Consider the following 13,800-nt stretch of genomic DNA (forward strand, 5'->3'; position numbering starts at 1 on the left):
AACACCTCAATTCAATAACTGACAGGTGTGGCCAAATAGCTTTGTCCATATAGTGTATGTATTCAAATAACATGTTGGAATCAATGTGCTAATGCGAGACCTATAAAAATTAAATGCAGATATGATGTTATGATTATACATTTGTTTTAATGCAACCTTGAGTATATGTATTTATATTATTTCTATTTCGGGTTTAGTTTAAATGTAAGGAATTCTTTTATTTGTTCTTGAGCTTTGTAATGTAAATTTGAAAAACTCAATAAAAAATATAAAAATCCACATACTAGATATTATAAAGGTCCTTTTTCAGTTCTACAGATAATTTCTTAAAAAATAAATAAATTATATATATATATATATATATATATATATATATATATATATTTTATTTTTTTTTTATTTTGTTTCCCCTGTATTTTTCAGCACTAGGCTCTTCTGGACGTGAATGACTACAGCTAAGCAGTAGTGGCTCCGGGAGCAAAGGTGCTGTTTCCTCTGGCTATGAACATTGGCGAATCCATGCAGGGCTATTTTAACAACATTGTGGGCCCCCAGTCACAGCAGTGCAACGGGGCCCATATATATATATATATATATATATATATATATATATATATATATATATATAAACACATGTGTGTGTGTAAAAAAAAAACAACAAGTTTTTCTTTTATAGTACTGCCTCGGGCCCCCTTGTCCGCTGGGCCCCCTTGTCCGCTGAAAGACGGTCCTGGATCCAGGAAGAGGGGTGTGTGCTGGTAAGTGCCCCTCCCCCCTTTTTTTTTGACAGCCGCACAATACTTTCATGTGGCTGTCGGCAGAGATCCCGCCCGGCCGCTCTGATTGGCGATTTCATGTTAAGCCTTACTGTCTGTCCTCTTTTGTGATGCAATTATTTATATTTATTTCTAGAATATTGCATGGGAGATTTTAGAATCATTTTAGCCAAGTAAATTACTGAAATAGGTTAGAGGAGTAGATTTATCAAACCTTCTAAAAATTATGTTGAGGTGTTGCACAGTATAGTATCTTAGCTATCTTTTATCTAGTACAGGGGTGGGAACATCCGCCCAGCGGGCCGTATAAGGCCAAAAGTCATTTGGTCTGGCCCTACCCAGCTTGGCCAGCGGAACGCAGTAAGCCATGAGGGAGGGGGGAGGGGTGCTTGGTGCCAAGCCTGAGAAGTGCTCCCCACACCTGCCATGCCCCGCTTCTCCACTGGCCCAAAATACATTTTTAGGGGTGAATTAGTTAAATGTTTGACCAAATATAGCAGGAAAGTTGATAATTTTGTATGGCCCGCGATTGATAGATAAATATCCAAATGGCCCTTGGCAGATAAAAGGTTTCCCACTTCTGATCTGGTACATGCTAGAGAATGATTGCCAGAATCTGATTGGTTGCTATTGGCAACACCTCCACTTTTCCTGTTTAAAATGTTTGATACATCTTCCCTAGGTTACAAAATGTATGACTCCATCAAGGGAAATCTTTTCATTTAATGAAGCTGTTGGCATAGTGTTTCTGCCGAAGAAGTGTAATTTATACACATAAGCATTATCAGATTTATAATTAGTTGCCATTAAGGTTGATTCAGGCTTCTGGTACACTGCAGGTTTCTGCCATGTCACAGAAGACTGTCTTGTCACCAAGCTTTTAAGCCATGCTAATAAAGCTGATTAAGAGAATCCCAATTTACTGATGTTCATGTGTATGGTTAGATTATACATGTACTCTGTCCCTCCCTTTGTGAACTGCTATGCCAGTCTTCAGAAAGATTCAACACGTCGCAGTGCTTCCGAGCTTGTTGAACCTGTACTGATTTCGGGTACAGCCAGAGAACCTTATAGACAGAAAACGTTTTCACTTCAAGATATCAGTTCTCACTGGAAGTAGTGGCAGGTTGAATGCTAGACTGTCAATGTCGTTGAAGCGATCTCTTTGTTCACTGTAGATGGCTTTGGGTACTGAAAGTACTGAAGTTCCTAATACAATGTTGGAGAAACAATTGTAAGTATCCTTTCATCTTTCAATTGAGTCTAACTAGAATTGCATGTGTGTTTTAGGGTAGCTGTCTTAATTTGTTGTGTGTGAATAATCATCATCATCATTTATATAGCGCCACTAATTCTGCAGCGCTGTACAGAAAACTCACTCACTTCAGTCCCTGCCCCATTAGGGCTTACAGTCTAAATTCCCTAACACAGACACACACACACTCATAAAATCTAGCGTTACAATGTCACATACCTGTATGGTACTATATAGAGCAGCGTTGGGTACTGTATTCAGATGCCCCAAATAGCTCTATATTTTTGTTAGGTGCATTGTAGAGGCTGGTTACATTTACAATACAATCATTTAAACTTGCTAGGCCATCCACAGCCCCCTTCCCTCCCCTAAAACTACCACTGTATTGCATCTGGTTAGCACTACTCTGAGTGGTAACCAGGTACATAGTTTACATGATGCTGCTGGCTAAATCCACTTGAGCAGCTGTCGTCAGCTAATGGATAAGCAGCTTTGTGTCCATCTTAATCCTGTGTATCTGGGAAAGTGCCCCAGCAATTATTATTGATATAAAATGTATTCAGGTCAAATTAATGGACAGTAATCAGGGGCAAACGCAGGATTTCCCCCCCCCCCCCCCAAAAGAAAATAGAGAGAGACAGCTCCATTTCGGCGATGTTGTACTGTACAGCAGCCACGGCGCTGTCAAAGAAGCATCCGCGGCAGTGCTGTATTGTAGTACAATACAGCACCGCCGCAGACGCTTCTGTGACAGCGCCGCGGCTGCTGTACAGTAAAGGGCAATGTTTAGTGCCCGTTCGTTCGCGGAGGGGAGGGGTTTCTGGAGAACCGTAAACCCCCCCTGCGTGCGCCCCTGGTAATGATGATAGATCAGCTGGTTAAACAAATTACCTTTTCATAGAGGAAATGAATGAATGAATGACTTTAAAGTTGTTTCCAGAATAATTGAATCTTGAAAATAAATACGTTATGAGATAAAAAGTTATAGTCAACTGTTGTTTTTCCGTTTTGACTTTTATTCACCCCGTATATGTTAGAATAGGATTGATGATAAACACATTATATAGTATAGATAGAGATGAATAAGTCATAGCTGCCGACTCTCCCGCAACGTACGGGAGACTCCCGTACAGTGCGGGAGCCTCCCAAATCAGCGGTAGACCTCCCTGACTCCTGAGGCAGCAGACAGTTCACTTAGCCTGCCGAAGGTTGTCAGGACTAGTGTGTGCATAAATGTTCTTTTCCCCTGAGGCAGATCCATCCAAATAGATAGACTTTTATGTATCATCTTATTGAGAACTACACTTTGTTTAATGCAGGCCAGAAGATATTTCAACTGTCTCTATAACCACTCCAACCAGGTAAGAAATAAGCTACCCTAAGAGGCCACTCCATCGAATCGATTGTTTTAGAGGTTTGAGCATAAGCCTTGTTTAATGTATGTTCACAAAGGCAATTTGCGCTGCGTAAGTTTGCACCCATGTTAGTAAATATCTATAATAACAATATACTGTATGTATAGTTTTCTCTATTATTTCATACCACAGTAGGGTGGAAGAAGAGGTGCGCAATGTACGCCAACAAAGACTGGAGCTGCAGGTAAAATAAAAATGTATTTAAAACAAGGGGCAATAAACATTACACATATATAAGCTCAATAATGCATCGTAAAATACAACACACACAGGGGGGGACACTGTAAAGTACAATTTAGAATGCACACAGACACTTTTTATAGCCAGTGGTGGAGTTTTGCCATAAAGATGTGTAGGGGCCTGATTCATTAGGGATCTTAACTTAAAAGACTTCTTATTTCAGTCTCCTGGACAAAACCATGTTATAATGCAAGGGGTGCAAATTAGTTTTCTGTTTTACACATAAGTTAAATACTGACTGTTTTTTCATGTAGCACACAAATACTTGATAGCTTATTTGTACACTGACATTTAAAGTTGATATTTGTGTGCTACATGAAAAAACAGTCAGTGTTTAACTTATGTGCAAAACAGAATACTAATTTGCACCCCTTGCATTGTAACATGGTTTTGTCCAGGAGACTGAAATAAGAAGTATTTTAAGTTAAGATCCTTTATGAATCAGGCCCTAGATCAGACCAAAAGAGGGCAGTAAAAAAATAAATGACAGAGGAAGTTTGGCATGAAAGGAGATATGAAGTATAATTTGTTTATCATTCTTTATTGCTCTGAAGCAAAAACTCTTTGAAAAGAAACAGAAAAGAAAACGCCAAGAGCCCCTAATGATACAAACCAACCTTGACTCTAAACCCAAGCCGCGCAGGTCTCGGAAGACAGAGGAGCAGGCCCCACCGGCGCAATGCAGCATATTTACGGGTATGGAACATAGATCACAATACAAATGGACTTCATATTGTTCATTTGATAAAACAAAAGCATGATGTATATAAAAGGCACACTGTATCAACCGCTTCTTTAGAAATATATCTTCATAATGACAGAGCATTTGTTATGGAGGAAACTAAGAGCCATTGTTGTTGCCTTACAAAATGATGGCTCCCACTTTATGAACATGTAAGAGACCTATTCTAACTACCTCTGATGAGGCAACAATATGGCAGCTCCCATATCTTTCTGTAAATGCAAACCAGCAGACGAGGCATGTCGTTTTAAATAAAAAGTGAACGCTAATATACAAGATACGTTTTCCTTTCAAATAGAATGTCTTTGTTTCTTGATCTTATGACCAAAAAAAACATCCAGGTATCTCAGCGGACGCTCTTGCCCTATCAGAGGACACTCCCGCCACCCCCTGCCTCAGTAATATTGTATGTTTGGACAGCTTCTCAAGGAAGGTCAAGGCTGATTCTGTGCTAGAGAAGAAGGAGACAGAGCTTCAAGAAGGTAAAATATGCAAGATCGTGGCCAAAACGGACAAGACAAGGTCGTAGGGCTTCCCAGACCAAGCGGCTGGATAATGTCTGATATGACTGGGGCCTGTAAGTGAGGTCCGAAGATGACAGTACTCACAGGTAGCTGTCAGCCATCTGCGGTTATGTTCTGACCGCATTTGCCACCATGTCCGATAATGATCCAAACAATTTTGATTGGATTATAGGAGGGCATTGCAGTCGTGTTTGGCCACGCCCACTGCGATATCAGACCAATTGCAGATATAGGCTGCAGTATCGTAGCATGTGTAGCCGGCGTTGTAACCATTCTAGCCCCCCCCTATGAAATAATATCATTGTAGTAAGTAATAGTAGCTGACCAGGGGCAAACGCAGGAATTGTAGAGGGAGGTTTCCACACCACGCCGCAGGTTTGCGTAACAAGCATGCATGGGGGCGTGGCTATAATTTTAGACAGTGCTTGGTTGCTCTCCAACTCTTCCTATCCCCATAATATACATGGGCTACGCTGCGTGCACTACTGTTAGGTGCACGCAGCTCTCCCTTTTCAAGCAGAGCCGTGTGAAGCTGGGGCAGGGTCCAGCCACCTCAATTATACAGGCTTGGAGGGGGGGGGGGTTCCAGGCACTAGGAAACCCCCCTCGGTTTGCCTATGCTGACTGTTACACTATTGCAGCATCAAACGTGTGACTTTTTATTCTCTCCTTCCTATTAGTGGAAATTTCAGATGAAGACTTGGAGGAGACCATTCTTGAAGACATTCGCCCCCTGTCAAGCAAGAAAGTACAAATCCCAGCCAGCCTAAAGCAGGAGACCAAGAATGGTTTGTAATCATGAGCAATTCTATAACTCCCACATACAATAATCATTGTTGCCTTAATACATGATGAGGGACGTTCATTAACAAGTTTTTCGCTTAATGTTTGTCCATGGCGTTACTAATTAAACGTGTTTAGTTTTCTGTGTCTTTTCACGGACATTTCAGATAAATTATTAATGCTTCTAACTTGAATGTTGGCGTGTGAAACTGTCACCCATGCTAGTTCCTAATATCTTTCACTCAGAGCGGCAAGTTAATTGTGTATAGAAAGAGACATTGGTATTAGAGGAAACCCCCCTTTTTATAATGGTTTGGGCCTCTCTACAGCAGATATTTCCCCAAGCTGCAAACATATTTCCACTCATATTGATTGACCAATCAGAAATGTTTCCCTTCATATTACTCCATAATATTGCATTCTATAAGATTGACGGTCATTGTCAACGGCAATTGACATTTTCCTGAAAGTATTCCTTTATAGGTCGCATCAATATTTCTTAGTTTTACCCTACATCTCATAAACAAGATAAACTGATGTGAAGGAAACCATGGTCAAGACTGCACCAACATCACACACAGTTGAAACTTCAATTTAACGTCCATAGGATCCTTGTGCAATACATCTCCGCAGGCTGTTCGGTAGCTAAAACTACTACTACTACTCATTTTTGCTTGTACCTCTATGATCATTGATGTTTTAGGTACCGTAATACCTTGTGCACAAGGCCACTACAAGCTCAATATGCAGAGAAGGAAAACACAGCGCAATATAAAAGTTGCAACCTCATACGATTAGTGATACAGGCTCTCTACAGAGAGAAGGACCAACATTCCATCACCTCCCATCGTAGCATGACCCTTTCCTATTGGCCTTTTCCACGCAGGTGCTGCCCAGGATTTACTACAAGAAATGAATTCAGGGAAGATGTCTGCATTTGAGAACTCCAGCGAAGAAGAGAATTCAGTGTCTGTAGGGGATCTAGTAGTGCCTCCTGCACCGGTCAAAAAGCGGAACAAAAAGAAGACTCAAAAACTAGGTAAATAGATTTTAAATTCAGATACCCAGAAGTGCATATATTATATCCTATGTCTTTCTTTGTACTAAAATATTTCAAGTTGGATGTATGAACTTGTTTTCATATAGTTGTGTATTGACCCCACAATCTTTCAACATCAGTTTGACAAGAGCCTCAAATCACAACACTGTACTGCAGGAGGACCCAGCTACTTCCACTATCTAACTCTCTGTCTCTGGTTTCCTGCCTGCCTTCATTTCCCCTGCCCATGACAATGTCCCTGTCACTTGAAGACCTGTTCTTCCTAAGATAAACAAATAGAGAATGCACTGCCTCCCATCATCATTTATTTATATAGCGCCGATTCCGTAGCGCTGTACAGAGAACTCACTCACATCAGTCCCTGCCCCATTGGAGCTTACAGTCTAAATCCCCTAACATACACACACACAGACAGACAGACTAGGGTCAATTTGATAGCAGCCAATTAACCTACTAGTATGTTCCCCAATGACCCCTTTACAGCACATGAGGCATAACGTGCAACTCTTACACACAAACACAATATATATTTTTCTTATGTCCACTCAAGCAATTAATGCTAATTAGTGTGTCAGTTGTTTCCCCCACTCACATTTGTCTGCCGGTGTGCAGTCAATTAGACCCCCCCATAGGCAAACCGAGGGGGTAGGGGGGTTCCTAGTGCCTGGAAACCCCCTCCAAGCCTGAGGCACTGTATAATTAAGGTGGCTGGACCCTGTCCCCGCTTCACACGGCTCTGCTTCAAAAGGGAGAGCTGCGTGCACCTAACAGTAGTGCACGCAGCATTGCCCATGTATATTATGGGGATAGGAAGAGTTGGAGAGCAGCCAAGCAGTGTCTAAAATTATAGCCACGCCCCCATGCATGCTGGTCACACCCACTGGCGGCGTGGTGTGGAAACCCCCCCTCGACAAATCCTGCGTTTGCCCCTGCCCCCATCCCCAACACCATATTTCTGCTCTTACTTATATTGATGGCAGGGATAGCCATATTGGGCCTGATTCATTAGGGAAACTTAATCAAAAGTAAGTAAGTAAGTAAGTAAGGCAAAACCATGTTGTATTGGAGGAGGAGGTAAATTTAAAATGTGATGGCAGATTTATGGTTGGGGTAGGGCATGTCCTAGATCAACTTTAAATTTCAGTGTACAAATAAGCTATCAAGCATTTGCCTGCTACGTGAAAAAACAGACAGTATGTGCAAACTAATAAACTCATTTGCACCCCCTGCATTGCAACATGGGTTTGTGCAGAAAACTTGAGTAAGAAAACTCAGTTTTTTGCTTAACTTTCCTTAATGAATCAGGCCCATTGTCATTAATGATAAGGCGCATTTCATAATAACTACGCATGATTTACTCTTCCTTGTAACAATGTACAGACAACTCCAGGAAAAATACCTTTTATGAAGCAGGAGATGCAGACGGAGTAGAAGACAATGACTTTGAAGATATACTTAGTAGAGTTGCATACACAAGACCAATGTCTGCCGGCAATAAGGTCAGATAATAAGGTCTATAACGTGAAGATAAATCTGTCTTCATTTGTTGAAGGAAAGATGTACTTTACTGTTACTTATATTCTATTGTCATTGTTTATTTATTCCCCCCCACCACCCTTTATTTCAAAAAAATGTCTAGTATGCACCTCTATAAAACCCCTTCATTTCTAGACTGCAGTACAATTATAAGAAAATATCAACATGTAATAATCATTTTATTATGGTAAAACTAGGAAGAAGACTCCCAGATAACAGCACCTATGGAAATTGACGATCTAAAAGATTTTGCCTTATGTCCAGCTCCCCACGGCATGACTCTCAAGTGCCGTATCACCAGGGACAAGAGAGGAATAGAGAAAGGCATCTACCCTACCTACTACCTGCATCTAGAGAGAGATGATGGGAAAAGGGTAACTCCAAAAATAATTGTGCACTTCCCATAATAACATTTCTCACTGTATATTCTAATAATCCTTTGATCAACCCAGCCAAACATACATTAGATTCATTCCTTGTCCCAGTTCCTTTGGCTGAAAGAAGCTTCTTTCAGCCAAAGAATCTAGAATCTGATTGGTTGCTATTGGCAACATCTCCACTTTTTCCAAACCCGCAGTTGGACAAGAAGACAATGGGATATATTTACTAAACTGCAGGTTTGGAAAAAGTGGAGATGTTGCCTATAGCAACCAATCAGATTCTAGCTTTCATTTGTTTAGTGCATTCTACAACATGACAGCTAGAATCTGAATGGTTGCTATAGGCAACATCTTCACTTTGTCAATCCTGCAGGTTTGTAAATATACCCCAACAACTTTGAAGATATTCTTAGTAGTGTTATAATACCATCCTCTCTATAAAGCCAGTTTTGGGCTGTGTTTTAAACTGGATATAATGAGGCAGAGCTATATCGGTGTACGTAAGGACAGTTCATTTAAGTCACTGCAATTTGCTTTTATCAGCTTTTCCTTATGGCTGGGAGGAAGAGAAAGAAGAGTAAGGCCTCCAACTACCTCATCTCAGTGGATCCCACAGACCTCTCCCGAGGTGGAGAAAGCTACATTGGGAAAATCCGGTAACTGATTTTGTGTTTATTACTTATCACTATTGTGGTTTTTTTTAATGGTTTTAATACATTGCTCAAAAATCATCTAGATATACGATATTCAGCTGAATGTAGCTGCCAGCACGGTGGCTAAGTGGTTAGCACTTCTGCCTTACAGCACTGGGGTCATGAGTTCAATTCCCGACCATGGTCTTATCTGTGAGGAATTTGTATGTTCTCCCCGTGTTTGCATGGGTTTCCTTCGGGTGCTCTGGTTTCCTCCCACACGGCAAAAACATACTAGTAAGTTAATTGGCTGCTAACAAATTGAACCTAGTCTGTCTGTCTGTGTGTGTGTGTTAGGAAATTTAGATTGTAAGCTCCAATGGGGCAGGGACTGATCTGAATGAGTTCTCTGTCCAGCGCTGCGGAATTAGTGGCGCTATATAAATAAATGGTAATAATAATGTTAGTGAACAGTGCACAATGCATCCTATGATGGGCTATGGCTTCCTGCATCTCTGGTGACCCAGAGAAACTAAACCTGTGTGCAGAGAGAGAAAGTGTGTACTTTGTTTTGTTCACCCTATTACTCCCATCATTCCAGGTCAAACCTGCTTGGAACCAGATTCACAGTATTTGACAATGGAGTGAATCCTGAGTCAAAACCCTTCGTGCAGGAGAGGGAACCGATCAGACAAGAGTTGGCGTCCGTATCCTATGTAAGTTCTATTCCTCTGGAACATTTTTATACATTTTGCAAAACTGAATTGTAGGCAATACCTATTCGTCAGTTCTTAAATCACATCCAAAAACATTGAACATAATTAAAAATATATCCTTTTAAATATTTAAAGGGGGCATGTCACCTATTCTCTACATTGAATTTCTGATGCCATCAGTACATTAGTAGTAGCCTACCCTATATTGCAGATCACTTTTTGCTTGGTGAGGGCAGCTGGAACTTACATCCCTATACGCAAGAAGCAGGGTGAAGCCCAGCAGTGTCAATCAATATGACACTGTGGCCATTTTAATTCAGTAATGAATATTTGGCAACATTAGAAGTCCCATTATACAGTAGTGACATCACATCCAAATGAAATACGAAAAGTACTTGGATTTAGTATATATATATATATATATATATATATATATATATATATATATATATATATTGGATTTAGTATAGTATATATATATATATAGATACTTTAAGTATCTATATATGAACTAACAGTACAGCAACTTCTTCTTATTTATATCTGCAATATTAACTAATTTTCCAGCACCATTGTCAGCTAAATCATCTTAAAATGCACTTTACTCTGTGCCCGGTAAAGATTATAGTTCAAAATCAAAGGTTAAATGAGGAACAGTGGAAACACTTTGAAATGTGCTGATTCAAGCTGGTAATATATTACATATGAAGAACATTGATAGACATCTATTATGTACTCCAAGGGGTATATTTACTAAACTGCGGATTTCAAAAAGTGGAGATGTTGCCTATAACAACCAATCAGATTCTAGCTATCATTTATTTAGTACATTCTACAAAATGACAGCTAGAATCTGATTGGTTGCTATAGGCAACATCTCCACTTTGTCAAACCCGCAGTTTAGTAAATATACCCCCAAATGTTTGAATTGTATCCTTTTTTTTTACCTTCCCACAGCAAGACAACGTTTTCGGACTCAGAGGCCCCCGAAAAATGAATGTCATTATTCCTGGGATGAACCAGGACAGCGAGAGATTGTGTATTCAGCCACTGGATGTGAGTCTGACATTTAACTAGCCGTGCTGAAGAAAGCTTTATTGCCAGTGTAATCTGTGTTTCTTCATCTTTGTGTCAGTGGAAGGTGCTGCTCTGGGTGTGATCTGTCACCTAAATACAACCGAGGTAGCCATTTTGTGGGCTGAATCAATATGCAACCGATTAAGTCTCTAGAAACAATTATTTCTAGCTCATAAGCTGATGAATATAAATTCTTCCTATAACATGGCCGCCTTGTTTGTGTGTCGGTGACAGGTTCACATTAAAGTTGTCTATACACAATGCTATCAGCCATTTTGTGAGAGCTGAGAGAAATATGTTTGGGTGTTTACTTAATTCCACTTATTATCAACAATTATGTTCTCTTTGCTCTGTAAAGGAACGTGACACTCTACTGTCTCGATATCAGAATGGAAATATGGAGGATATAATTAATCTGCAGAACAAGGCACCATCATGGAGCGAGGAGACCCAGTCACACGTCCTGAACTTTCACGGGCGCGTCACTCAGGCCTCTGTAAAGAATTTCCAGATTATAAATGCTGATGACTGTGAGTATCTCCTCAGGACGGGAGAATGCTGGGTACACTCATTAATCCTATGAAATTCTCTCTTACAACTCAGACTGAAGATACATAGATCAGTGTCAACAGTGAGAAAATCAATGAAAATCAGTGGCGGAAACTACTGCCACGGCAGGGGGTGTGGCTACTACAGGGAACGGCGCATGGCAATGCCGATTCACCCTCTCGGGGCCCCTGCTATGCTCTTCTGAGCATGTGTGGGCTGGCGTTTGCAGAGTGAAGCCCCTTTCGGAAAATATACTGGAACACCACTGGATGCGAGCAATTTTAAGAAATCATTTTGGGTCTTCATCATCATCATCATCTATTTATTTATATAATTCTGCAGCGCTCTACAAAGAACTCACTCACATCAGTCCCTGCCCCATTGGGGCTTACAGTCTAAATCCCCTAACATACACACACACTGAGAGAGACTAAGGTCAATTTAATAGCAGCCATATATCCTACTAGTAAAACCAGAGCACACTGAGGAAACGCACGCAAACACGTAGTGAACATACAAACTCCACACAGATAAGGCCGTGGTCGGGAATCGAACTCATGACCCCAGTGCTATGAGGCAGAAGTGCTAACCACTGAGCCACCGTGCCTGTCCTTGTGGTATGGAGAATATGGCATTTTTATACACATCAGACTGGTTTTAAGCTGTATCCTGACTACTAAAGGCAGTAACTCGCACTTCTCCAGATGACCATGGACCAACCATTTAAAACATCTGTTACATATAGATTTGTAAATACACACTTTTCATTGGCTCAGTAAGACTAAGTGGCCCTTTACAATGTATAACAGATATGAATCAAGTTGTTCAGTATTATCAGCTGATAACAGTGTGTCTCTCTCCTTGCGCAGCGGAGAACATTCTCATGCAGTTCGGCCGTGTCGCAGATGATGTCTTCACCATGGATTTCAATTACCCGCTGTGTCCAATGCAAGCCTTTGGTATCTGTCTGTCGAGCTTCGACAGCAAACTGGTCTGCGAGTAGAGTGCAAGAGGAACAGGACACGTGAACATCTGTGGGAGACACAGTATCTGCCAGTTTTATCATTAAGCAGAAACACAGGGAAAGTAATTATTACAGCACATTGTAATGCCTCTGCGAGGAATAGAGACTTTGATTGCCTAAAAAGTGTATCAATCATACTGAAATACTGTACTGAGTTATTTGTATGTAAAGATATTTGTGTATATACAGACTATTTGAGTAAAAAGCAACAGAGGGCAGCTAGTCATGACACAATTGGGGCTTTTTCCTACTTTGGAGGAAGGAATTTTCACATAGACAGCAGAAAACAGTTGTAAAAGTCATAATTGCTGCATTTAATCATCATCATCTATTTATTTATATAGCGCCACTAATTCCGCAGCGCTGTATAGAGCACTCATTAACATCAGTCCCTGCTTCATTGGAGCTTACAATCTAAATCCCCTAACACACACACACACACACAGACTAAGGGCAATTTAATAGCAGCCAAGTAACCTACCAGTATGTTTTTGGGGTGTGGGAGGAAACTGGAGCACCCGGAGGAAACCCACGCAAACACGGGGAGAACATACAAACTCCACACAGATAAGGCCATGGTCGGGAATTGAACTCATGACCCCAGTACTGTAAGGCAAAAGTGCTAACCACTAAGCCACAGTGATAACCGTTTTACATTTTACTCACATTCAAATGAGAATAGGCAATACGGCTTACATACAGTGATTAGGGGCGAACTTAAGTAGGTTTCCTCCTGACCATAACCCCCCCACTTTCCCTCACACTTATAACTTGAATCACGACAGTTCTGTGGGTTGAAGGAGAGAAACCTTATAGGAACTTCTCAGATAGTGCCTGCATTATAAACTTTAACACTTTGTCTGCAGTCTAAGATTTTCGTGGTAAACAAATAAGTACCAACTGCGCTCGCAAGGTGATAATAGAGCAGAATGAGATGAATAGTCAACCTGATATTGAATAATATAGAACCATATAGGTAAATGCTGAACAACAGTTAACCATATAATAGCTTCAGATGGTGTATCAGTGCATAATGTAACAAAAATATTAATATCAAACTACATGTAGTTGGTTGCAAAATCCCTAATGCA

At 40.7% G+C, this 13,800-nt stretch overlaps 1 protein-coding gene across 1 annotated transcript; it reads left to right on the forward strand.

Annotated features, from left to right (window-relative positions):
- Positions 1–680: 680 nt before the first annotated feature.
- LOC142106579 (tubby protein homolog) lies at positions 681–13,032 on the forward strand. The gene is made up of 15 exons (XM_075189568.1): positions 681–758; positions 1,955–2,010; positions 3,351–3,392; positions 3,579–3,630; positions 4,241–4,382; positions 4,770–4,910; positions 5,633–5,740; positions 6,622–6,774; positions 8,176–8,294; positions 8,529–8,705; positions 9,255–9,367; positions 9,945–10,059; positions 11,017–11,115; positions 11,495–11,666; positions 12,555–13,032. The coding sequence occupies exons 2-15, from the start codon at positions 1,955–1,957 to the stop codon at positions 12,686–12,688; spliced, it is 1,623 nt and encodes a 540-aa protein (XP_075045669.1). The 5' UTR covers positions 681–758; the 3' UTR covers positions 12,689–13,032.
- The last annotated feature ends 768 nt before the right edge of the window (positions 13,033–13,800 follow it).

This window comes from Mixophyes fleayi, chromosome 11 (assembly GCF_038048845.1).
Source record: "Mixophyes fleayi isolate aMixFle1 chromosome 11, aMixFle1.hap1, whole genome shotgun sequence".
In the NCBI taxonomy this organism is placed as follows: domain Eukaryota; kingdom Metazoa; phylum Chordata; class Amphibia; order Anura; family Limnodynastidae; genus Mixophyes; species Mixophyes fleayi.